Here is a 26,195-nt window from a genome sequence, read left to right as displayed (position 1 = left end):
ACTTTCTTCTCGTGTCTTTGTTTGTTTCCTCTTTTCTTTCATTTCTGCTTTTCTTCTTCCTCTATTTTTGATATAAAGAAGATGCATTGAGTTCCACCTCTTCTTTTCTTCTCATGTCCTTGTTCGTTTCCTCTTTTCCTTCGTTTCTTCTTTTCTTTCGTTTCCTCTTTTCTTCTTCCTCTACTTTTGATATAAGGAAGATGCATTGAGTTCCACCTCTTCTTTTTTTTCATGACCTTGTTTGTTTCCTCTTTTCCTTCCTTTCTTCTTTTCTTATTTAGGTATAAAAAATAGACGCATTGAGCTCCTGCTCTCTTATTTTGTTTTTTCTCGTGTCTTTGTTCTTTTCCTCTTTTTTTCGTTTCTTCTTTTCCCTTTCTTCTTCTTTTGTGATAAAAAAAATGCATTGAGTTCCACCACTCTGTCTAACTTTGTTAAAACCTGTGTGTCCTGCGTAGCCTACTATTTTTATTCGATAAAAAATTCAAGTTTAGGTAATGGTTGGTTAGATTTTCAAAAGTTTTCTCGAAAATTTGTCAGTTGAAAAAAAACGACTGCTAGGTAAAACCAGTCCGTTTTATTCAACCAATTCATTACAAAGCTGCTAGTTCAGCTTTCAACTGAAAAGAGTTACGTTTATTTGCAGGTTTAGAACTTAGAGTTTATTGAACGCATTTTGGGTTTATCCCAGTAATAATAAAGAGCCTTCAGAGTCATTAACGGTCAATATGACGTTGACAATTCCCGATGTTTCAGGCGCCAGGTCTTTGTTACAACAATAGGTAGCATGCCTGTCACCAAAGCCTCTAGCGACACTAAAGCCTGTTGCGACACAAGGATAAGTAACAAGCTTGTCACCCAACTTTGTGACAGTTGGGATCAAACTTCAGGTTCAGTATTACCTGGCAGAAATCAATCCATTGCGCTACTACAAGTTTATGACTTATAGGTTGACAGGATATGATGTCATATTATATTGACATTGCTGCAGGATTCCCTATGGAATCCTTCATTCCTTGAAGACAGTAAACTGTATGAGGAACTTGAATTTATTGAGAGAAGATATCCGGGTTGCAGCGGTAGCTAGCAACCTAGTAAGAGACGATCACGTCCAATGTTAAGAAATATAAAAACCAATAACTCCTAAAAAAAAAGATTCAGATCAGAACAAAAAGTACACCATTAGAACCGCCTTGTCCGAAACCCCTGTATTGGAAACTTTCTGTCCCTTGGCTTGAACAGCAAGGGAAACATGTTTGCTTGAAAATCAAGAAAAGTGGCGGCTACTACAACATTCTGCCTAAACGGCATATTTTTTTTCTGTCTTTTCCACAGATAGTTTGGCACTGGAACATCGTAGAGAGCTGTTCAATGGCTCATTTTAAAGGAAATTAATTGGGTTAAATATCTTTTGCAACTAAAACAAATTATTTCTAAAGGTGATAATAATACAAGGAGCGCTTTGAAAATCAGTTCACAATTACACTTCCAGTAATATCATGACTTCACGGAATGAGGAAGTGGAGGCCCACAAATATGAGACCATATCCCAGAAAAATCCCACAAAAAACTTTAAAAAACTCTTAAAATTTTTTGTCTATACATGTTTGTGTTACGTTTTTATGAGATGGACAGAAATTTGGTTCTGGGCTCAAACCCCCTGGGGGCCTCTATATCTTCTAGGTAGAGTTTTCTACTATGGTAGTTCCAATGAAGCCGCTTTCATTTCGATCCGATTTATCATACAGGACCCAAACATCACAGGCACTCGAAATCTCAGAAAGAGCTAAGGGTATTAAGTTGTATAAATAGGACACATCGAAATAGTAATTTTCACTATACAACGAATTTTAATTATACACGAATAAGAATTTTAATTAGGACAACGACTCGAGCAATAAAATAATACATAAGTGTCAGAGAAAGTTCCGGTTGGAACGTCATTGACGACGACAAAATAATGAAAGGGCGATAACACTCCCCCCCCCCAAATAAAAATGCTGGAACTACGTCCTGGGAGGAGCAGTTTGAATTACCGACCTAGGAATAAGGTGAGCATGCCCCTCCAGGCCTTTTCTTTAAATAATGTTTTATATTAAAAGAATGATAGCTTTTGTTGCTCAAACAAAAGAGAGCTTTCGAGTTTAAAAGAAACGCATGAAACTCTTTTAATCAGTAAAAATTTGACTGTTTGCAACGAAACTAATTGGAATTCATTACCACAGAATGACTCGAACTTCAATCCTCTCCCTCGGGAGGAGAGTCCCATAGTCGCAGCACTGTAGTATCTTTTAAGAAAGCATTTATTGTTAGGTTTGACACTATTGTATATTTGAGCTTGACACACACAGTCCCAGGGGCAAGCGCCATAAACTACGGAAAATATTCATTGATTATGATAGGTTCTATTCTAGAAAATGGATAGGTGTGTTTTTATGCTTGGGTGTCAGATAAGCTTGGGACTCTCAGGGATCGTTCCCCCGTATCTTTGCAGATAGGGAAAGGGTACTAGAGGAGCGTATAATAGTAAGAACCAACTCCGTTCTCAATAATGGCTGTGCTTTCAAAAAATGCACTTTTTTTTCAAAAATTTATTTTATTTTTCAATTATTCAACTGCATCTTAATTGTCGTTCCCTAATGGAATAGGGGAACTATTTTGAACAAAATGGCTGCCTCAAATTTATTTGGGAGGTTGTCCTCTGATCTTTTTTAAGTTAAAAATGGCACTACAACATTCAGTTTCCAATCTATTGAGCTCATTTCGAAGTTTCTAAGGCCATCCCTTCCATAAAACGGGGATCTGGGAATAAACAACAAGTAACACATTGAAGCCTTATGGCTCTTTACTGCAGGCAACCCTTGAGCGTTTCAGAGGAAACTTTCAAGCATCGTCTCTGAAAAAGGGCACTATATATGGTGATTGTCTTTCAGTTTGAGCCTTCTCCCAATATTCTAAGACCACTGATTCAATACAACCATCCCTGGGGAATAAGAAGAAACACATCAGTGCTTCCCATGCAAAAAAATTCTTTGTTGTTCAAGTTGAAGAGGGGAAGGGGCCACTGTAATTCTCCTGCACGAGGTTTTGACCAAGGTGATTCCAATGGTGCACTTTCCATGTCAGTCCTACGCTATTTTCGAGTGTTTTCTGACTTTTCTTCAAAATTTTCATACAAGTTGTTTTCGCAATAAGCTTTTGCCATCGACTAATGACTCCTTAAAAGACATCAAACGACGCCTGGCTTTGGCCTCCGCATGCTTCAAGTCAGTGTGCTCTATTTGGAAAAATAAACACCTCCCCTTAAAAGTGAAGATCAGACTCTTCCGTGCCTTAGTGATTCCAGTTACAACGTATGGAGCAGAGACATGGACTCTAAAAGCCGATACCACGCACAGACTTATGGCATTTGACACTAAACCGCTCTCAAAGCTCAGTAGTATACTTACCTTGACCGAGTATCAAATGAACAACTGCTGTCCTCCTTGGATTACCCACAAACCATTACGCAGACTTTCAAACTCCAACAGCTTCGATGGTTAGAACACGTTCAGCGTATGTCATCAACCCCACTGCCTAAAATAGCCTTTGAGGGAAAATAAATGCCTCTCGCCCCAGGGGAAGACCTCCCAGGCGTTGGTGGGAAAATTTCTCTGACCATCCCACTCAAGAACTGCTGAGGACTGCAACAAACAGGGAGGCATACCGAAAATATTGTTATGTTGCCATTAGAGAAGCCCAAAATCTGCCAACCCGGCCGGATGGGAGATAAGTAAGTAAGTAAGTTTTGCCATTACGATTAAAGAAATAATTACTATCCCTAAATAGCTTCAAATAGCAATTTTTTCCCACTGGATATTTTTTTAGATTCATTTTTAATTTTTTTTTCCCCTTTTAGCTGTGGTTTTCTCTTTACTAGGTTGCAGCCACAGCTGCAAGTATGGGTACAGTTGGCAACTTATTTGGAAACAATAATTGGCAACTTGCATAATTTACAGTCCCTTTCCCAGGGCCTGTAAGGGTTATGTCATCTCCGCAGGCATTTCTTTGAATCTTTTGGCTCAAAGCTTTGATCGGATTTCTCGTGGGTTCGGGGGGGGGGTCGGTGGGTGATGAAAGAGCACAAGACGAGGGCCGTTCGCCTTTCAACCATTTTTAACTCTTAAAAGATCACTAGAACTTATAGTGATGCCTGTTCTATACAAAGTGGCAACCAAATTAAGATAGATAGCATAATGGAAGCCCCTTTGCTCTTAACTATATGCAACGCCTGGCTCCCTTTCAAGGCAAACATCAAAAAAGAGGAAAATAGAAAGACGGCGCAATATCAGCAGATCCTTTTAAACCAAAGGTCCTTATCTGAATTAGGTATTCTTCATGTCACAGCCATGATCACAGTTTATTGTTCATTTCAAATAGCATAATAAATCTTCTGTGATGCTTTGAATACAAAATATCAGAAAACTTTCTCACTCAAAAGTCATTCAACCAGGTTTTCCTGAAAGGAGAAAAAATATTTTAACAAGCAATAAAAGTATAAAAACACTAGGTATTGGCCACTCTGCCACTTGTTGCGCAACGCGTTGTTCTCTTTGCACCGTGGGTAGGTATACTTCAATTAGGCCATATCCTTTTAAACTATGCTGTGGTACTCTTTTGCCGCGGGCGGAACGTGCCATATGGGGTATGGGATTTTTGAAAGTAAGCAATATCTCGATGATGAATTTTTTGACGGATTGCTTTTTTTTTGTAAAGGAAAGGGGCGGGTATGTTCAAACCACGAAAAATTAGTAAATTGCTTGAAAATTATATAAAGGAATCGCAGAAATGTTCTGGTGTTGGAAGAATAGAGGACTGGAAATGGAGGCGGCTCTATATATGCTTGGAACTCTCACTTTAAATATATTGTAGATCTCTTTTCAAACATTTTTTTTTATTTCATTTTTATTTATCAACAAAAAAGAAGCAAAATTAATTAGGTCTAATGATAAATATTGAATTCAATTTTTTTTTATTGTATTTCCAGACTTGGAAGTAATTTATCAACTACTTTTTTGGTTCGTCTCTCGTTTCTCTTTTTTATGTCTCAATTTTATTGGAGGGGGGACGACAGTTTATTCTTGATACTATGCAAAGCCATATCTAAAATAATTTCTTCTTTTTTTCTGAAATTGCGCAAATTTTTTTACGCTAATACATTTTTAATGGTCCTTTAAACTTGATTATGTTTACACATTTGGTCAATGAGAAAAGGTGATTATTTCAATTTACATATTGTTATAAATTTCATTTAGAATTTTGGATACACTGGTCGCTCTTTACTGAATTTATTCAAAATATGGGCCGTGATACACTGGAAGAATTTTTCCTTTAGTGTCTGACCTTCTGATTAATATTTGACGTCTCAAATTTAGACTTGAGGTCATATTTTACCGCGATGGGCCCCAGGAAAAAAAATGGCGTAGAAGTTTGTCTAGTGGGCCTCCAATGACTTTTGGGTCTTAGGAAAGGGACTAAAATTCACATTTTTCATCTGAATCAGTTTTTTTTATTCTATGATTGCAGGCTTGATGCAATCAACCCAGATTAAAAAATCTGGGCGCACACTTGCCCTGGGCGCACAAAACTTAGGGGAGCAAAATTTCAAGTAAATAATCTAACTGTTATAATCATTTGCAATTTTTGAAATTTAACTTTTATTAAAATAAAGTAGAGGGCGCAATTGGCAATAAATATGACCAAATTGAATCCGAAATTTTCATTTTCCCGATATCTTTTCCAATATAAAGTAAGAAGAGTCAGATCTAAATAAATGAAATTTTTTGCGAGACAAGTGGGGGGGGGGGGGGACTAATCAAGATTTTACCTCCGGAGCAAGAGAGGCCAGAACCGCCCATGCCTCTTTGGTACATCCCTGCTCTGTGACATAGTTTAATTTTTGGGGTCTCTCGGTTCAAATTCAGTTAGGCTTGTTAAGTCTGTTTTTCTGATTAGTTTTTAATTGTTATGACTTATGCATCCTTAGACACGGTATCTATTAAGTTTTAAAAGCTTCGCGTTGCAGGCCTTAAAACTGTTTAGAGAATTTACAAACTAAATTAGTAAGGAATTACATTTTTTTATTTCCCATAATAAATAACATAAAGTTATACGACGGAGAAAGAAGTAGAAAAAAATAACTGGTCCAAAAGTAGAGAAATCAATTTCAGACTAAACCAAATGTCAGACTGCATTGCCTGGTCATGGTAGGGATTCAGCAGCAGGAGCAACGAGGCCAAACTTTCCTGTAAATACTTTTAATTCATTAAATTTCCTGTACAACTACTTACCCTGAAATTCATTTCAACTCCATATTCCTCTTTTAATCTTCGAACTTCATCCAAGTCCTTAGCAGAACATAAAGGAGTATCTACTTCATCCATTTCATCAAAGAGTTTATAATTCACTGAATGTGTTTTATTATTTTTATTTAAGCTCACCATATTCTTAAATCTATAGCCCCATATTATTTCTTTGGCTATATAAGAAGATTTAGCTTGAACTGGCAACCCTGTTGCTTCAGCTTCACCTTCTAAAACAACAATTATTTCAAATTCTTCATTCATTAGGTCATCAGCTGACATTTTATAAAATGGAGAACTCTGATTTATGACGTGGCAGATCCTTATTGGTAGAAAGAAGAAAAATGAGTCTCGGCCATTTTCCGCCTTTAGCTCAAGATCCTAAAAGTAAAATAATAAATAAATATGTTTTTAATGTACCTAGGACATCAGAAATACAAAAGGCCATACTTTAAATCTTCGGCCCACGCATAGTGGACATTGCTCTCTTCGTGCCTTCTTTACCCGCAGATACGCAAACGTATTTATAGACACTAAAGATACATGCACAGATACTAAAGTACCTATTTATAGATACTATAGATACAAAAGGCCATACTTTAAATTTTCGGCCCACCCATAGTGGACATTGCTCTCTTCGTGCCTTCTTTACCCGCAGATACGCAAACGTATTTATAGATACTAAATACGAATAATTTGTTACCGTTTTGTATTCCTTTATTAAAAAGGCATGGAAATATTGACAAAATTGCGATTCTTTGAAAGTAGTTAAATAATAAAAAAAAAATTCAACTGAAAGTAAGGAGCAACAATAAAACTTAAAACGAACAGAAAATATTACCTATATGAGTGGGTTGTCTCCCCCTCAATACCACGAACTACGCGCTAAAGTTTTTTCATACTTCTATAAAAGCTTCTTATTGTTTTAATTAAACGAGGCTTTTGTTTGAGTTCTTGAAGAATTGGGACAAAATTCAAACTCGTTTGAATTAAGCGTCATATTGAAGGATGATCTAACAGGAAATTGTAAGTCTTACGATGCAAGGTCAAGTAATTATGGTGGACGTGCCAGCATATCACAACCCAGTTTAAATAGATTTTGACGGGTGAGTCATAAACTTTCTTTTGCAAAATATAAAAGCTTAAATAAAGGTGTAAATAAGCACTCAGATGAGATACTTTGCTGATGACGTCATCAGATACATTACTTTGCTGACGGCGTCATCAGATACGTCAGCAGATACATTTGCTGACGACGTTGATGGTCATTTCTGGTGATGTTCTTGGCCATCGTCGTTGATCAACAATTTGTTCTGACAAGTATTGTTGATCAATAACGCAGCGACCAATATGGGTTTTAATCATCAACATCGTGGGAAAAAACAACCTACAATTGAAATCAATGTTTGTCACACTATTTAGACGGATTAAGCGGGAAATGTCAATGTAGAGCAATCATGGAAAAGATTTATTTGTTCCTACAAGAGGAAAAGGAAACAGTGAAGGAAAAGGAAACATTTAGAAGAGGAAAAACAGTGACTTTACAATGAAGGTTGTTATATTTACCACTACTTTCGTTTGAGTAATCTACCCCTTTCCCCGCCGAAGAACCCCCACATTTGATGAATTTTGATAAATATTATTTAACAAGACTAAAACTGTTAGAACCTAACCTAACTGTGAAAAGCTGGGAGTTAAGTTGCTCGATACATTACTTTAGCTGCAGATTTGATAAAGATAACCCTAGAATGGGTATATAGGTACCTGTGCTTACGATGTGCTTACGATGTTGGTCTTGAACGGGAAGCTCTATATGAAAACGCGTAGGAAAATATCCTAGTGGTTGTTACAGTCTAGTCTAATTAGATCAGTCATATTGCGATTTAAAGGGATTCTAATTATTAAAATTCATTATTTAAGGCTTAGCTTAGCTTATGTCTCCTGCCGGGCGCTGCTCGGTGTAGAGAGTGACGTCAGCCCCCTCCATCCGCTTCGGTCCATGGCAAGCGTTTGCACATAGCTGAACCTGATATTTGCCATCGTCAGGAACTCGGACAGGCTGTCAGACCATCGTTTCTTCGGTCGGCCGCGAGGTCGCTTCCAACCAGCTATGACAGGGTCGAAGTCATGGATCGTTTTCGCAGGGATGTGTGGAGGCATTCGAATTGGGTGTCCGAACCATCGTAGTGTTCGCTCGGCTGCTTAGGTCGAAAACCGAAACTGCTTGGTGAGCTGCAGCAGCTTCTCATTGCTGACGAAGTCGAACCATCGTAGACCTTCGATCCTCCTCAGGCTCTTCGTCTGAAAGACATCAATTGCCTTGAGGGTTGCGGCTGAAGCTTGCCACTTCTCAGCTCCATAGAGCATCACAGAGCCGACAAGGGCGTTGAAAATCCGCAGCTTCGTTGTGCGACTGATGTTTGGTTGTCGCCAGAGGTGACGGCTCAGTCTGCCCATGGCAGAAGACGCTTTGGATATTCTCGCTTGTAGTTCAGAAAGAAGCGAGCCATCTGAAGAAATTATGGAGCCCAGGTAGGTGAACCTTTGGACAACTTCGATGCTAGTGGTGCTATACAGGCTAACTGTAGGATTGGCAGCAGGTGAGGATGGGGCTATGGCCATAATTTTCGTTTTAGTCCATTTATCTGCAGTTCTACTTTTGCAGCCTCTTCTCGTAGGATTCGAAGTGCTTCCAGCATCTGCTCCATGGAGTCCGGCAGAATGGCCAAGTCATTGGCAAAATCAGCATCTGTAATCACACAATCTCCAAACTTGAGTCCAAAGCTGAGACGTGAAGTAGTCCTTGTCATAACGTAGTCTATTATGACATTGAAGAGCTCTGGGGCTACTGCACATCCTTGGCACACTCCTGTCGTGATTTGAAAGAACGGGCTGCGCCGGCCGTTCAATTGAACACAGCTCTCCGTCCCATGGTGTAGAGCTTTGAAGAGTCTGCAGTATTTCTCAGGGAGGCCTGTCGATGCTAGAATCCGCCAAAGAGCTTCTCGGTCCACTGAGTCGAACATAGCACGGAAGTCGACGAAGGTAAAAAAAAGCTTTTTGTCGGAACTCCGTGGCTTTTTCTATGATTTGTCGGATCGTAAAAATCTGCTCGATGGTTGAACGGTCCGACATGAAACCAGCTTGCTCCAGTCGCCAGATTTTACGAATGATATTTCAACTTCGATCTAGCAGGACCATTGAGAAAAGTTTTCCGGGGACAGACAGTAGGGTTATTCCACGGTAGTTCAAGCAGTTGCTTCTAGAGCCTTTCCTCTTCCATAAAGGGATAATGACACCCTTCCGCCAATCTTCGGGAATTATCCCGGTTTGCCAGATTGTAGAGAACAGGGTGTGGAGAAACAGGAGCAAAACAAGACCTGCATATTTTAGCAGCTCCGAACTCAGGCCATAGATAGCGGCAACTTTATTGCTCTTGAGCCTTTTTACTTTATTTCCAATTTCTGAGGGGCTGAAAGGCTCGTCTGGAGGAGCATCTGCTTCATGTCTTGGACTGCCAGGTTGGCTGCGACTATCAGTAGAAGGCATAGACAGGCAGTGTTGTTCAGGAGTGAGCAGAAGTGGTCCTTCCACCGCTCGAGACAAGAACCCTCATCAGAGAGAAGTGTCCCATCCCTGGATAGGACGGGTCCCAATGATGGTGTTTTATTTTCTGTGAGATCACGGAGGGGCTTGAACAGGCTCCCCATGTCTTTCTTTTTTGCTGCTAGTTCGATTTCATCGGCTTTCCTTGCAACAAACTGAGTACGATCTCGGTGAATAAGTCTATTCCGCACTCCATTGAGCCTTCGATAGGTGGCCATGTCCCCAAGAAGTCTTGCCCTCCGCCTTTGCTCTATGACCTGCAGTGTTTCGTCAGTTAACCACGATTTCTTTGGGAAACCTCGCTTGCCAAGCACCATCTGTGCTGCTTCGCTGCTCTGAGATTTAAAATACTTCCAGGCGTCTTCGCTGCTGTTGAGTGTGCCAAGGAGCTCAAAGCGATTTGTTATCTCAACAATATACTTCTGGCGAATATCTGGCTCCTTTAGTTTCCCGATATCCGCTGCTACTGGTTTTCTTTCCGATCGCTGTGCATGGAGGCAAAGCTCGACATCAGCACACACAAGCCTATGATCTGCATTTCCGAGCTCTGCTGATCTTTAAGTTCTGCAGTTCTTCAGCGATGATCTCCAGCGTTTAGAAATAATGACGTAGTCAATCATCTTCTTTGTGCAACCGTCATTACTATACCACGTGTACTGGTGGATAGTCTTACGTTGAAAGTAGGTTTTTGCGATCACAAGTTCATGGGATCGGAACAGTTCGAGTAGGCGAAGGCCGTTATCGTTCAGTGGGTCGGGGGATACAGGTCCAATTGTGGCACGCCAAACACCCATATCATCTCGCACTATAACATTGAAGTCACCGAGAAGAAGAGTGACATCGTGGGGGGACACTGTTGACAGACATCTGGACAGATCAGAGTAGAACCCTTCCTTGGTTACGTCGTCGGAATCGTTGGTCGGGGCATAGCATACGAAAATTGTCATTTTGCCATGCTTGTGCCCAAAGCGGGTCTTCATTATTCTGTCCGATACAGCTTCGTGCAAGAGTAAAGCCGTTCTTGCAAGGCCGTTTAGCGCGAGGCCAACACCATTTCTTCTCATGCTTTCTCCAGAACAGACTAACGAGTGATTATCGCCTATTCGCTCTTCTCCACTTCCAGTAAGACGGGTTTCTGTGAGACCTGCAATCGCCACTTTATTCTTACGAAGTTTTTGAGAAAGTAGGTTCATTGGCGTAGGTGCATTCAGGGTCAAAACATTCCAGGTGGCTATTCGAAGCCCCCTTTGATCTAGAAGGTTTAGTCTGTCAGTCTTTCTGACGTCGTCAGCATGTCCGTTGATGCGCGATGGTCGAGATCTTAAAATGGGGTCAGGATCCGAGGCTATGTAGTCACTTTGCGTAGCACTTGATTTTCAGGTGGAGGGTCACTAGTCCAACCGACCCTAGGCCTGGAATCAGATTAGAGCTTGGTTTAACCTAGATACTGAGATTCCCGGGGTGGGCTCCACCTGCCACATGAGGTTGCAGCCACCCTGATCGGAGTGTTTAGTTAGGGGATGCGTCTATATAGACTTATACCTACATAGACAATATGTAATTTGTGCGTTGTGAGGCGGCGAATAGGTGGTAACATAAGCCCCCTAGAATACTTAATTGACATATTTTACTTTTGGAAATCTACGTTGTCCAATTAGTTATTCTTGTCGACTAATTTCAACATAGAGTAACTTTCCCACCTTTCTTTTAAAGGAAAGAAAAAATATTGGAGGGGCAGGGTCAAAGGAATCACTTTGGTCCTTGACTCAAATGAATCTACAACTTTTACATGACTCTTATTTAAATGATGAATAACATGTCCACCTTTCCGTTTAAATGGAGCACTGAAGCTCCTGTTCTATATTGGATTCTAGAATATAAATAGCATATACCATAGTGAGATTTGGCTGCATTACCCCACTTTATTTTCCTTCAACACCGGTTTTATCTTTACAAATGAGATTCTGGACAATGGCCAAGCAAGCTTTGGAAGCTTATAAAATAGTCGACTTAACCGAAACGAGAATAGATATGTAATTTATTTACACATATATACATACTTATATAAATGTAATTAGTTGTGTCACATATTACCTGTTGACAATATGTAATTTGCTCTCCTTCTATAGTTGTTCTTGTCCGTACCAATTCTCCTCTAATCTTAGCATCCACAATCATGGACCTTCTTATGTCGGCAACACGAAACATGATACATAGATTTCCGTCTCTCATACATATTGCAGCTTTTTTACTGAAGAGAACTGTTTGTGATCTCATTTTTGGCCGAGCTAGCTTGGCGATCACCACGCCCACTAAGAAAGCCTGCATAAAAAAATTGGTGAAAAATCTTATTTGACAGCATTAAGGTAGGTAAAGCTCAAAGTGTCTACCATAAAGAAACAGAGGTTCGGCTTGTTGAAATTTTTTGAAAATTTTCCGTTCTTTTTACTTACTTGAAATTTAACTGGCTTAAACTGGTGTTCTTTTAATTGGCTTCAAAAAAAGACGCAAAAACAAAGGAGAACCAATCACGAAGTTCAGACTGGAGCCACTTGCCGTCCCAGGGAATACCGCAGACACTGGGATCAAGATCGGTTGTCTATCGTCGAGCCATCGACTGTGGGCAGACCTTCCTGAAGCCAGGTATGTTTTTAGTCAAGTATATTTCATGTATTCAGCTTCCCTTTCCAACATACACACCAAGGATAATGTGATTTGCTTACAAAACAACGCCAGAGACGTAAACCAATGAAACTAAGTCACTCTTTTTACCAGTCAACTATAAACAAGTAGTCTATCTTTTATTCTCTTAGGTGTGTTGTGTCTACATATGAGGATTCTCCTTTTCAAGACTCTTTGTGAAGACTGTTTGGGGGTCGGTAATGGGGGGACTTTTATAAATCTCTTCGATATTTTTTGTATCTCTCTCTCCCCCTCTCCCTCTCTTCCTCTACCTCTCTTTCTCCCTCTCTCTTTCTCCCTCTCTCTTGATATTTCGTCACGATAAAATAAAAGTTCAAATTAGGGATAAAATCCTTTTTAATAGACAGTGTATAATAAATTTCACAAGAAACACCAGGTATTTTGGTCACTGTATATGTCACCGAAATATCTGGTATTTTTTATGAAATTTATTATACACTGTCTATTAAAAAGGATCTTTTCCCTATTTTGAACTTTTATTTTATCGTCATGGAAAGGCAGTGTGGTCTCCGAAACTATCTACGTGATATTTCGTCTCTGTCTAGTGTCTATAAAACGAGGATTCATCTTTGTCGGACTCCTTGTGGAGACTGTTTGTTGGTCACTGAAGTGCATGATTTTTAGTTTTTTAATAAAATGATGATATTCCCTCTCTCTCTCAAACAAAGGTAAAGGCTAAACAACAGTAATATAACAAGAGATTTGTAAACCGCACCAGCTGGATAAATTTATACTGTCAGTTACATATGCAGGGGCCCTCAGGCCCGCTCCCCTGAGTTATTAAAGCTTTTACAATAAATTCCTATAATTTCTCATATTTTCTATCTAATTCACGAATTCTTGGTATTTTTCTGTCCCCCTATTTCCCTAAAAATTTTAGACCACTCTTGTAACAATATACTGCCTCCCTGTCCTCGTCAATAAGCCATAAAATAAAACTAATTATAAACTTTTCTTTAAGACCAAAGTACTTGCTCTTCAATTGGCTACACAAACTCTAGATGTAGGCAATCTTAATAGTTTTTAGTAAAACCAAATTGAAGCATTGGTTTTTGGGGGATATGAGGAGAGAAAAGACCACACTTTCTTGACTTCTGCTTTTTATAAAGTTTGACCTAAATTTATTGTAATTTCTTTTTATTTTAGGTATCATGTTTTTCATTCATTGTAGATTCTGTTCGCTTGAAACTTGTTACCTTGTTTTTTATAGTCTAAATTTTTATCCTTTTAAGGTTTTAAGTCACTCTTTACTTTTTGTGGAAAAAATCTATTTATATTTATATTTTCAAACTGATATTATTTTGTATTATTTCCTGACAATTTTTATTAATAAAAAAAATTCTTACTACCGTTGACCGACAGTAGGACAAGTCTCGACATCAATTAAGACGGGGCTCAATATATAATGGCTCGCAAGTACCAAAAAAAACTTTTAAAGTTTAATTTTTTGCACTTAGATAAGATGACAAGTACCAGGAACATATTTTTTTTTGGGGGGGGGGGAGCTCTACAAAATAATTTTTTTCAACTTTCTATAAAATATTCAAAAAACGCATCAAAAGTTCGTTTATATTCACTTATTGTTACGTTTTTACGAGTTGGAGAAATATTTATGGGGTGGGAAGGTCAAACACCCTACCCCCCTGGATACGGCCTTGTTAAGTACCAATATAATTTGGCACATATTCAACAGATAGGGCCGTGATCCTGTGGCGGTTTTGGGAAGCACCTAGTTGCAACTGTTAATTTCACAAGAGAAGAGGCAGCTTAGGCTTCCAATATTTTCGTCTTGCCGTTATTACAAACTGACTTATCAGTGCACTACAACGCAGATTTATGTGGCAGTTCACTGCCTGCACTACCACATCAACTACCTGTGCTGCCTGCATTTAAAAAAAGATCAACTTTTTGGCCCTTACTTGTCTCTGTCTTTGAAAACTCTTAAGCTAAACAATAGATATATATATATTATATATCTTTTTACATTCTACACGCTTTGAAATAAAAAAAAAATACCTCAAGAATTAAACCAAAGATGATTTGAATGAAGAAAAGATATATTCCGTCAAGGCAGTGCTCAGTTGGTCTTTTACCTCCAAACCCACTTGTCTGCTGTGCTTCGATGCTGAGAAGGACGGCAGATGTAAAGCTGTACATTTCGCCGACGCAAGGAATGAATTCACCACTTTTCTGCCGAGCTAAAATAAAAATTAAAAAAACCTCAATTAAGGTGTGGGTCATTTTAGGTAGACTCTGACTTAGTGCCTGCATAGTTGATCACTGTTTCATCAGTATTGTGTCTAAAGGTGTTAATTCATTTATACAGATGTTAAAGAGAGCAGAAAGGCTTTTCACAAAAATAATTCTCAAATTTGTTAGTGGAATAAAATTTTCTATTGTTAGATATTTTAAAGCGGATAAGCATTCGTTCCCTCAAAATCTGCTCTTCTTCAAATTTTTAATGAATAGATATACAACTCTTCTATTACAGAATAGACCATCTGACTTTCCAAATATTAAAAACAAGAAGGAGAAACTAGAAAATTTCGTAAACCATTTTGACCGGCTATTTGACCGGCGACAGCCGACATTTTCAGGGGGGATTTTTTCTGCTAGTGGGGGGGCGGGTTGGTCAGGGGTTAAGTGAAATGATCTTTCCTTGGAGGAATTTTTCATGGGGAAGGGACATTGCTATGAAGGGGGCGCCGAATTTCCCAGCATTATTTAAGAAACGATCAGGAATTAAATAAAATAAACAAGTTTTTCTACTGAAAGTAAAGAGCAACATCAAAACTTAAAACTAACAGAAATTATTACGTACATGAGTGGGTTCGTCCCCTAGTCAATACCTCGCTCTTTACGCTAGAGTTATTTTTAGTACTTTCATAAGAGCTATTTATTCTAATTAACGGCCTTTGTGATTAAGGGTAATTTTTTAAGAATTGGAATAAAATTTGAACTTTAGCGTAGAGAGGGAGGTACTGACTAGGGAGCGAACCCCCTAATATACGTATTAAAAATATATAAATATTGCAGTTAGTTACGTAAGTTGATTCGTAAGTTACGTATATTTATTACTAATAAAAACGTTCGTAAATGAGATTAAACAACTTTCAAGAAAGCCATTTAACCAAAGAAAGTAACATTAATATGAAAATTTTGTTTTAATTATTCATGCACGGTGAGACAAAATCAAAACCTGCATTAATTCAAAAACGTTCTGAACTTAAATAAAAAAAACTAGTTTTTTTTTAACTGAAAGTAAGGAGCGACATTAAAACTTAAAACGAATGGAAAATAGTTTCTGTTCGTTTTACGTTAATAATAGGACCTTGGAAGAAACTGAGGAAATCTGCAACGCATTTGGACAATATTTCTCTGAAATTGGCTGCAAGATTCAAGAAGAAGCAAGGAACTCCCGTGTTTTCGAATCAAGCAGTTTTGTGGATGAGCGAGGAAGAGGTTTCGAAATGAATTTCCAGCCTTGTACTGAAGAGGAGGTACGCAAGATTGTTATCACGATTAAGTCAAACGTTGCAGGAGTTGACGGAATGAGCCCCAGAATGCTCAAGTGGGGTCTGGTTTATTTGCTTCCTGTTCTCGTATGCCAGATCAAAATTTCTATTGAAAAGGGGATGTTTCCGAATGAACCTTAAATAGCTAAAGTTGTACCGTTGCACAAAGGTGGAGTCAAAACTGATATATCTAATTGGAGACCAATATCAATTCTCCCGATTTATTCAAAAATTTATGAAAAGATTGTTCATCACTGGCTTTACGAGTATCTGATGAAAATTGGTCTTTTACACGATGGTCAATTTGGCTACCGGAAAGGACATTCGACGACGCAGACAGTCCAGCATCTTCTGGAAATTATTAAATCAGTACTTGAGAATGGCGAGCAGTGCATGTGCGTTTTTATTGATTTTAGAAATGCTTTCGACACTGTTGATTTTAAGATTTTGTTGGAAAGGGTGTATTATTTAGGCATAAAGGGTAGTGTTTTAAATTGGTTTGAATCGTATTTAAGTGAAAGGAAGCTACGAGTGACTTTGAGCAACAAATCTTCTCAGCCGTTTCCCATAAAGTGTGGTGTTCCACAGGGCTCAATTCTTGGTCTTCTCCTGTACCTGATATTGGTAGACACAATGAGATTCTACATTCCCGGAGTTTCAGTTACTTCGTTTGCTGGCGCAATGGCTTTAGTGATTACAGCAAAGTCGCTGCACGAGCTCTTGTTCAAGGCAAACAAGGCCCTTGATGGCCTACATAAATTTGTTTGTGCTAACCTACTTAGCGTCAATACATCAAAAACTAATTTTATTATGTTTAGGAGGACTGGTTCTGCTCCCACTCTCCCTGGTGTCATTATTTACTATGGTCTACCGCTCTCACTAGTCGAAGAGATCCGATATCTGGGATTCATCCTGGATCGAAACTTGAGTTGGAGAAAACACTGCGACATCACAGCATGCAAGCTGGCGCGAGGCCTTGGAGTTCTGAACCGTTTTCAAAATTTTTTACCTTTGAAAATTCTGCTTTTATTGTATTTTTCATTAATATCGCCTTATATAAATTATGGTTGTTTGATTTGGGCGAGTAATTTTAGTTGCAATTTTAGAAGAGTTCAAGTTCTGCAGAATAAGGCTATAAGGTTGATTGGAAGGTATGATCGTGGTATTGATAGCACTGAATCATTTTTAGAAAGTTTAAAAATTTAAAGGTTGGTGAAATAAGGGATTATCAAATTGGAGTATTTGCATTTGAATGGTCTTGCACCGGATTTTTTTATGAATATTTTTAAGCCTAATTCGTTTTATCACGATTATTCGACTAGGAGTGCGGATAGTCTTGCATTTGAGCCACGGAACACAACGAGAGCGAGTCAAGTGACTAGACACATGGGTCTGTCAGTTTGGAATTCGTTCCCAGATTCTGTTCGTCAAGCTGAAAGTGAAACACACTTAAAACCCGTATTAAAAATCATTTCTTTTCAGGAATTTGGTAGTGTTAAAGGTTCGAGAGAAGGCTTTTTTTTTTGTGTGTGTGTAGATATTTTATTTTTATTTTTTTGTATTTTGTGCCATTATATATTTATCATTAATTTCATTTATTATTATTGTTATCCCCTTTTTTCATTTTTTTTGGTGTGTTGAATTGGCATGCATGATATCCAACCGGTCGCTTTTTCAAGCATCTTATTGCTTTATTGCGACATGTTGTCACATTGAGTTGTTTTTTTGTTAATAAAAAAGTATGAACCAGAAACCTGAACCTGAACCTAATGTCGCTCCTTACTTTCAGTTAAAAAAACTTATTATTTTATTTAATAAACTAAAGAAATGCAGACTGAGAAACTAATGACAAATCTAACGAGGCCAATGAAACTAATGGACCAATAATACGAGTATTTCGGGAGGGCAACCACCGCCCTTCTTCAGTGTTAGAAGTAAGAAAGTTAGAAAGTGCAGCGTTAGAAAGTTAGAAGTAAACACGTTAAATTTTTCTGAACAAAAATTAAATAAAACAACTCGGATAAAAACACACTGATAAAAACAAGCAACATGGAAAGCCATCATAAAAAAATGGAAGAACTAACAAAAATATAAAAACCAAACAACGCGGAGAAACAAGCAAAATTAGCAAAAAATATGCTGCTCACCCAATACTAAATAATTATTTTACCAATTAAACATACCAATTCAGTTACTTATTTACTATTGAGCGAGTAGCATTGGATTTTGATAATCGTTTATATTTTTGAGCAGGTCACTTTTGAAATTATTTTTTTGGGGGAATTAAATTTCTAATCCTGCTAATTTTGGATTATATTTGTTTGATATTTTTGTTCGTCATCCGCGTTGTTTGGTTTTCACATTTTTTTCAATTCTCTCAATCTTTTTTTTGCTTTCTGTGTTGTTTGTTTTCATAATTTTGTTTGTATATGAAATATTTCATTCACATTTTCGTTCAGAAAATGTGACTTCTAATTTTCTCTTATAACGCTGAAGAAGGGAGGTGGTCGTCCTCCCAAAATATTTTGTTTTTTGTCTAGTATTTTCGTTGGCCTTAAAAAGTTCTATTCTCGATCGTCGTTCCTTTTTTTTTTTTTTTTTTTTTTTTTTAATAGTAGACTCTTTTTCTTAAGAAAAAATTCCCGGGAAAAATTATCTAAATCATAGAAAGTGAGCCTTATCAGCTCAGTGAGTCGGAGAGGACCCAAGACCATCCCCCTATTAACATCCCCCTGGTCAATTCAATCAAAATTCACTCTCTCTCTCTCTCTCTAAAAAAAAAAAAAAAAAAAAAAAAAAAAAAAATCTAAACTAAATCCATAACAGACTCATAAATTGACTTTCTAAACATTAGAATGAGGTAAATCAAAAGCTTCTGGAAGGAAATTATCGCTTTTTCTTTTCACGGCAATGCAGGCACGTAAGCGGGTTTTATTTTTCGGGTGGTGGTGGTGGTGGGGGGGAGGAGGAGAGGCAGGTTGTGATTAGACATTTGAGACATACGGGTCACTATATCTTAGTTCCAAGCTAATCTTTTAAATACCTGATGTTTCCTTCATACAGTTTTTACAATGACAAAAATTTTTGACACTCTCTTGATCTTGTTACTGCATTTTGACTCTGTGAACATTTTCGAATTTCTGCTTCTTTGCTAATATCGAGCTCTCAAGCAGCATTTTGGGTGTTTTAATCCTCTCTCTCTCTGATGTCACCTTTTGTCGGAGTATTAGTCAGTCATTTGATTTTAAGATTAAACCTATTCCATGAACCTCTGAAATCATTGGCGCCCATAACCTGAATTTTAGGGGGGCTTAGCTGGTCTAATCGGCACTTCCAGTGCTGTATAATAGAAATCTCAAAACAAAGACATAAAATATAAGGCCGCATCATTCAGTCAGGGGGGCTGGAGCCCCCTATACCCCCCCCCAACCATATGGGCACCCATGTCTGGGATAGTTGTATTCTAAATAAAGTACTCTGTATTTGTCACTCGGCAACTTTTGCTAAATGTTAACGTTGCAAGTTCTTGGTGCGTAATCTTGCAGGTTTTTTACCTCGTATTTTACAGTGTCTGCTTTATATATTATTCCGGTCAAGTAGGATTAGGTTACAACACCAATGATTGATTTTATATTAAGCGTCCCCTATTTGCGTATTCTCCTGAGAATTTTAAAAATATATTCGAACGATAGTAATTGCGCACGATTGGTTAGCTGACCATCAGAGAATTTCAGTGAAGGGATCCCAAACACCGAGGAACGAGAAGAATTTCATGGGAGATGGGGCTTTTTAGAGAGTCTTTTCAGTGCCCTAAAATTGTAAAAATATAGAAGAATATTGCACAGAAAATGTTTATAATAATTTGAAGTTCATGTTACAGGTTTGAAAGAGCTGAAGTAAGTAAGTAAGTTTATTCACCATTAAATACAGATTTGAAACATAATAATTTTATTACCCCTCGAAAGGATCCATGGCCAGGTATACAAGGGGGATACAACAACAACAAAATCATTTTTGGCTTATATAGCGATAATGTGACTTATTATCTACGTCAATTTAAACCTGGGAACCATTGCATTGTTTAAACTGAGCAGAAACTTTCGGAGAAACGAAAGGAAAGATACGTAAATATTATACATTCAATCAATCAAATATATTGTTACTTTTTTCTTTAAAGAAAAACAGTATTGTTTTATAAATTTACAAGATAGTCTTAGAGAATTTTATTTTTAACCCCACATACAAGCCTTTGAAGGCAAAGCTTACTTGACAAATTTTCTTTGTTTGACAAATTCTCAGAACTCAAGACGTTGTTTAACAAATTAAACAACATGGGAAATAAATGGAATAAAATATCTTATTATAAATTAGGGTAAAGTGTTCGATTGATATAATACGTTGTGGGAAGCTGTTGGTAAAGCTTAAGGCCTTCATTTCCATTTTGGTTGGAAAGATAAATATTAAATAAAGCATTTGGAACGGATCATCTTATTTTTGGACCTTTAGCTTCTATAGATGCAACTAGCATAACAGTCAGGCTGTCAGGAACCACGCATGATAGATCATCAGAGTATATTTACTTGACAAAGTTTTATTCGCTTGATAGGACTCAAGATAGTGTGAACGGAACTTGAAAAATCATGAAATATGGAAGAGAGAGAGGTGATATTACACATTATAATAGATAAGGAACAAACATTTTAAGGTCTTCAAGGAAATCCTAAGGTTCTATTTTCCAGTTTGGTTTTAAAAATCAGTGGGGAAGCATGCTATGGAGGGGACCATCATCTTTTTGGTACTGAAATATCAGCTTTTATAGATGCAGCTAATTTAATAGTTAAGCCATTAGGAACTGTGCATGACAGATATTTATTATCCATAATATTATCCGTGTGTTTTTGTCAGTGATTAAGGTTTAAGTTATCTTTGTTTCTGTGTATTTGATTGATTTTTTTTCCTTTTTAGTGTGCTTTACTCCGCTTGTTTTGTATAAAAGTGGGTCATAAATAAATTATTATTATTATTATCAGACAATACTTGACAAAGTTTTATTCGCTTGACAGGACTCAAGAGAGTGTGAACGGACCTTGGAATGGAACACAGAGAAGGGTATTACACATTGTTATAAGTCAGAAAAAAACAAATTTAACCAATGAAATATGTTGGTAAAAGCTGTAGGTAAGCTTTAAGGTTCTTGATTTAAAAATAAGTAGTGAAGCATGCTATAGAGTGAACCGTCACTGTTTCAGAACTTAAAAGTTAGCTTTTGCAGATGGAATCACTGTAATAGTTTGAACCTAACTAAGTGAGCATGGGAGATCATTATATAATATTTACTTGGTAAAGCTTTAATCACTTGACAAACTGTCGGAACTCAAAAGTATGTGAGTGAACTTTGAAAAACCATGCAACATGAAAGACAGAGCGGGTTAACATTGGTTATAATGACAAGTGCCAAAGCATACGTGGAGCGAATCATTACATTTTTAGGAACTTAAAAGCTAGCTTTTATAGATGCTAGCTCCCATTATGAGCTTCCATTATAGCTCCCATTATGATCTAAAGCTAGCTTATAGATGCAACCTGCAGGTACTGCAGGTTGACTGACAGGATTTGCGCATGACATATTATCACACAATATGTACTTTACAAATTTTTATTTACTTGAAAGGACTCAAGAGAGTGTGAACAGAACTTGACAAATCATGAAACAAGGAACACAGAGAGGTGACAAAATATATTGCAATAAAATAGGATAAAGTGTTGGAGTCATATAATCTATTGCGAAAGGTTGTTGGTGAAGCTTGAATGTTCCTACTTTCAGATTTATCGAAAAACAAGTACCGAAGCATGCAATAGGGTGGACGAGCGTCTTTCTGCAACATAACAGCTAACTTTAATGGATGAAACTAGTGTAATAGTTGAAATGTTGTGAACTGCACATGACAGATCATTACACCGAAATCTACCTTCATACGTGTCAAAAGCAGTGACCCGAGACGTCTAATCAGGATGAATGGACTTGAATAAGAAATTGAACTAGAGTCAAAGAGGCACCACGGCGAGGTGAATCTCCTTTCCCTCGACGGTAAAAATCATGCTACGTTTAAAACAAATGTGGTATATTTTCTAGCATTAATCACTTTTCCACACATAGTCTCACCTGGAAACGCGTTTGAAGGAACTTTTCCCTTATGTAGTTTTGATGGGCACTCTTAAGTTTTGACCATCAAAATTTTACTTCTAAACTTTTATTGCTGACTATATGCAGGTTTGTTGTAGTAGGTGTAAGTAAAATCGAGCAATACGTGGTACCAGGGGTAACAGGGATAATGTGTGGTATTATGTATGCGTGATGGAAAATATAAAGGTACAAAGTTTATATGATCTTATGCAAAGAATTCAAAAACACATTTTCAGCAAAAATTTTTTCATTATGTTTGGCATATTTGATTGCACTGTTAGCCTTGAAGCTGTTTTGGCTTCAAAGAAGATATTTCTGTTACAATTTTTAAAGACATAACAATTTACATCAACCGATTTTTCTAATTAAGCAAAATGTTTAAGAGAGGTCTTTCTACAGGAACATTTGTAAGATTTTCTTTAAAACCTTTTTTTTGTCATTTTAAGACTCATTGAATTTTTTTTAAGACTTATTCTTTTGTAATTTTAAGAACTTTTTTTGTAATTTTAAGACATTCTTAAGACTTTTTTTTTTTAATTTCTGGGTCATCACCAGAAGTGTAATTCCTAAATGTTTTGAAAGTGTGACAACCTTTCATATTTTGATCTCTTTGAAAGGTCTCACCTCTTATCTCCATTATCTTGACAATTTTTTCATCGATAAATCCACCAAGTTTTTTTTGTCATATGACAGAGGACTATTGTTTTTCTTTTCATTACAAACAATGTGATTGTTTTCAATTGAAATCGTATGTTTGGTCACATTTTTCTCTCTCCATCTTACAGGGAAGGCCATTTAAATTCATTATCACCAACATGATGACGTGATTTTGTGTTTCCGCAGAAAATTGTAGTCACAGAAATAACCACCAGGGAAGAGCACACCCACTGAGGGTGGTATCCAAGGAAGATTGCAGACGGAACGTTATACCCCGAATCGTTGTACCGTTGTAAGGTACGGATGAAACGGAATAGACTGAGGGCTCTACCCCGTAAAAATCCTACCGTACAATAAGAAACTATAGCTGTTGAAAGGTGTGATATTCTAAAAGAATGGTTCATGCTTTGTCTTATTTTCTTTGAGTGCAATTTATGAGATTTTTGGACGCAATTTTCAGCATTTATGGATACGTCGCCATCTATTCATATAATAATTTGTGTTGAGATGAAAATCATCATTGGAGAAGTGGGGAACAACTAATGGCTTTAACAGATTACACATCACCTTGATAAAAGTATACCCAGAGATAAATTGAGCCCCCAAGGAACAACAGCCACTCAAGATCATGATACAAAATTACACCAGCCAAAATTGTAACCACGCAAACTTACTCTGCCCGAAATACCAAAAAAAGGTATATTCTAACGAAAATACCTACCAAAGAGGCATTATTCAAAATGTAGGGGGGAAGAGCCAGTAGGAAAATTATCTCCCCTCGACCTTCGTGTCCCCCAATTGATGGTACTGCTTGTCAGTCAAACCTTAAACCAGAAACAATTAAGGGTTTTATAATCTGATTCGCGCATGCTATTATGCAAAATTTTATTTAGATTAAATAAAATTTAATTTAATTCAAAATAATGGGTTTTTCACAGTTTTTTTTTATGTATACTCCGGCTTGTCCCACGCCTGGGGGCTTGATTTGAATCTTCCAGGAAGTTTTTTTGAGGGTGTGGAAATGTATTTTTTTGGGGGTCGAGGATAGAAGATAATTAAAATTATGCGTGGTAAAAAAACTTCTTTGGGGAATAAGGGGGGGGGGAGAAGTTAATCCTAAACGGAAACAACGATTAAATAAAAAAATAATTTCCCTTTTTCTAATATCATGTAAATATAAAGACTAGTCCACCAACATAAATAAAAATCACGACAGTTTTTACAATGATAGATGAAAAAAAGTCACCAGTCTGATGGTACTCATACATCATGGCAATTTGTCCTAAAATAAATAAGGAAAATTACAAATTATTCAATGTTAATGTCAATCACAAATGACGGTGACAGTTTATGTAATGGCACTATTAGCGATTAGCGAAACGTCCACGACACATAAACAAGGACAAAATATTTTTTAGGGAATTTGTCTGGAGACACATTACAATAATTCACCACTTTGTTCCATGTCGGGAACTATGACACATTTACTAATAGGTTAGTTCTTTATTTCCAGGATCAATGTTTCATTCCATCTCAGGTTACTTTTTCCTCATTCAACCCCGCCTCCTTATATATCCATATATTCTTTTTTTGTTGATTTTATCTCTAGTAACTGTTTTTGTTTTGCTGAATTCTGAAGTTTATTAGGCTTTTAAACAATTGGCAGATTCTTTTTTTGTTTTTGGCTAATGATTTTATTTGACTGACCTTTTTGAGGTTTTCTTTTGAGTTTGTGCATATTTTTTAATTCTATCTCTCTATTGCATTATTTTGCAATTTTAGTTTTTTTTCTTATTTTGTACTCCATACAATATTTTTTTTTGTTTTGGAGTGCGCATTGTTGTGTGTATTTTTGATAATATCAAAAAAATTTTATGATAATACCGTCAAAAATTTGACGGTCATTTACATAAATGCTACTGCTAATGACAAAAATGTACAGGCTCGTCAATTTTGCTTGTTATAGTTGTCCAAAAAAAGGCCTTATTTCATCGCTTACAACTGCAAATTGCTCTGCGGAAAACTGGATGAATTTACTTTTAATCTTGACTAGTGCATACAAAAAATCTGAACATAAATAAAAAAATATTCTGAAATGAATTAATTAAACCTTACAGTAAAAATTAAGAACTGTTTTTCGTTTGGTATTCTGAAAAATAGACAATTTCTAAACTATAAATGAAAGCCTGTGGCAGCCATGGCATGGAATGTCGCCCTAAAACGGTTATTCCACATATCATGACTGCCTCCCGCTTATTAACAGTCATATAAATTCTATTTCTCCCTGATAGTAATGAAGACGGATTGTATTTATTTTTAGCAAATTTAATATTTGTATTCTATTCTTTTTTAAGCCTGCTAAGACAGAAAGCAACCTACAAATCCGTGAAAATGTGAGATTTTGACCCACTTTCCCTTTCAGCAAAATAATGGACTCATCTCTATTATTCTTGATTTTTGCCCCTTACCTAAGAGCGTTCGATGCCTTAAGACTATTTTACGAGCTTGAGCATCACCTGACTGCCTGATAGATAAAAACAACAATTATCAAATATTTCCTGGACCACAGGGTTGCTAAAATGGTTCCCAAAGTTGCCAGGTTGCTAAAATGGTGTTTCCTTAAAATTTTGCTAAAAATTTATAGGGGTTCTTGAATGTGTCAACAGTTCCAAAAGCTAACCAGAAGCTAGTTTAAACAAAAAGAACCTTTCACTTATTTTTAAGCAAAGTGTTGTCTATTCATTATACCAACAGCTAAGATAATACTTCTCTTGCGTTGGCAAAGTTTAAATTTAATTGGATAGCTTCACAAGGAACTCCTAAGACTGTAAAGTTGTTCAAATGGTATTTCTTCGAGCTGATTTTTACGTTTTCCTAGAACATGTTAGGGACTACCCCTTTCCCAAACTTTAAAAAAAAAAAATCCGCTCCTTCTAATCGTTAAACTAAAATTTCACACTTACTATTGATGTAAATTCCGATGAACTTGAACATTCTTATCTCTAATACAAAACGGGAGAAGTTAAATATTTTTCCCAAAACTTCCAGGAAAGTGCAAGTTGGCTTTTTAGCACATTAGAGAGAATACATAGTAGCGACTTCTTTTTCCAAACATGACATATATTTCATACCGCGCGTAAAGACTCTGAGCCGTGTCGTCACAGCCTTTCCATAGGTTTCACAGGTTTT

The 26,195-nt window shown here is 37.1% G+C and overlaps 1 protein-coding gene across 6 annotated transcripts in view; it reads right to left on the bottom strand.

Moving 5' to 3' along the window:
* Positions 1-3,649: 3,649 nt before the first annotated feature.
* LOC148941823 (G protein-activated inward rectifier potassium channel 4-like) overlaps positions 3,650-26,195 on the bottom strand; it is a 187,633-nt gene continuing 165,087 nt past the window's right edge. For 2 of the 6 annotated variants that reach the window (XM_089103702.1, XM_089103704.1), the window contains 3 exons: positions 14,667-14,848; positions 12,042-12,269; positions 6,133-6,722 (listed from right to left, as the gene is read on the bottom strand). In XM_089103702.1, coding sequence (XP_088959828.1) covers positions 6,297-6,722; positions 12,042-12,269; positions 14,667-14,848 — 836 coding nt within the window. In that variant the 3' untranslated portion in view covers positions 6,133-6,296. Of the gene's footprint in view, positions 4,499-6,129; positions 6,723-12,041; positions 12,270-14,666; positions 14,849-26,195 lie in introns of those variants that run through there. The other 4 variants (XM_089103701.1, XM_089103705.1, XM_089103699.1 and 1 more) reach the window with 4 other exon arrangements.

This window comes from Artemia sp. Qi Xiang Cuo, chromosome 17 (genome assembly GCF_049724085.1).
Source record: "Artemia sp. Qi Xiang Cuo chromosome 17, ASM4972408v1, whole genome shotgun sequence".
NCBI classification, from domain to species: domain Eukaryota; kingdom Metazoa; phylum Arthropoda; class Branchiopoda; order Anostraca; family Artemiidae; genus Artemia; species Artemia sp. Qi Xiang Cuo.
Note: the sequence above shows the minus strand (reverse complement) of the source record. Positions and strands in the feature narration are given on the sequence as shown.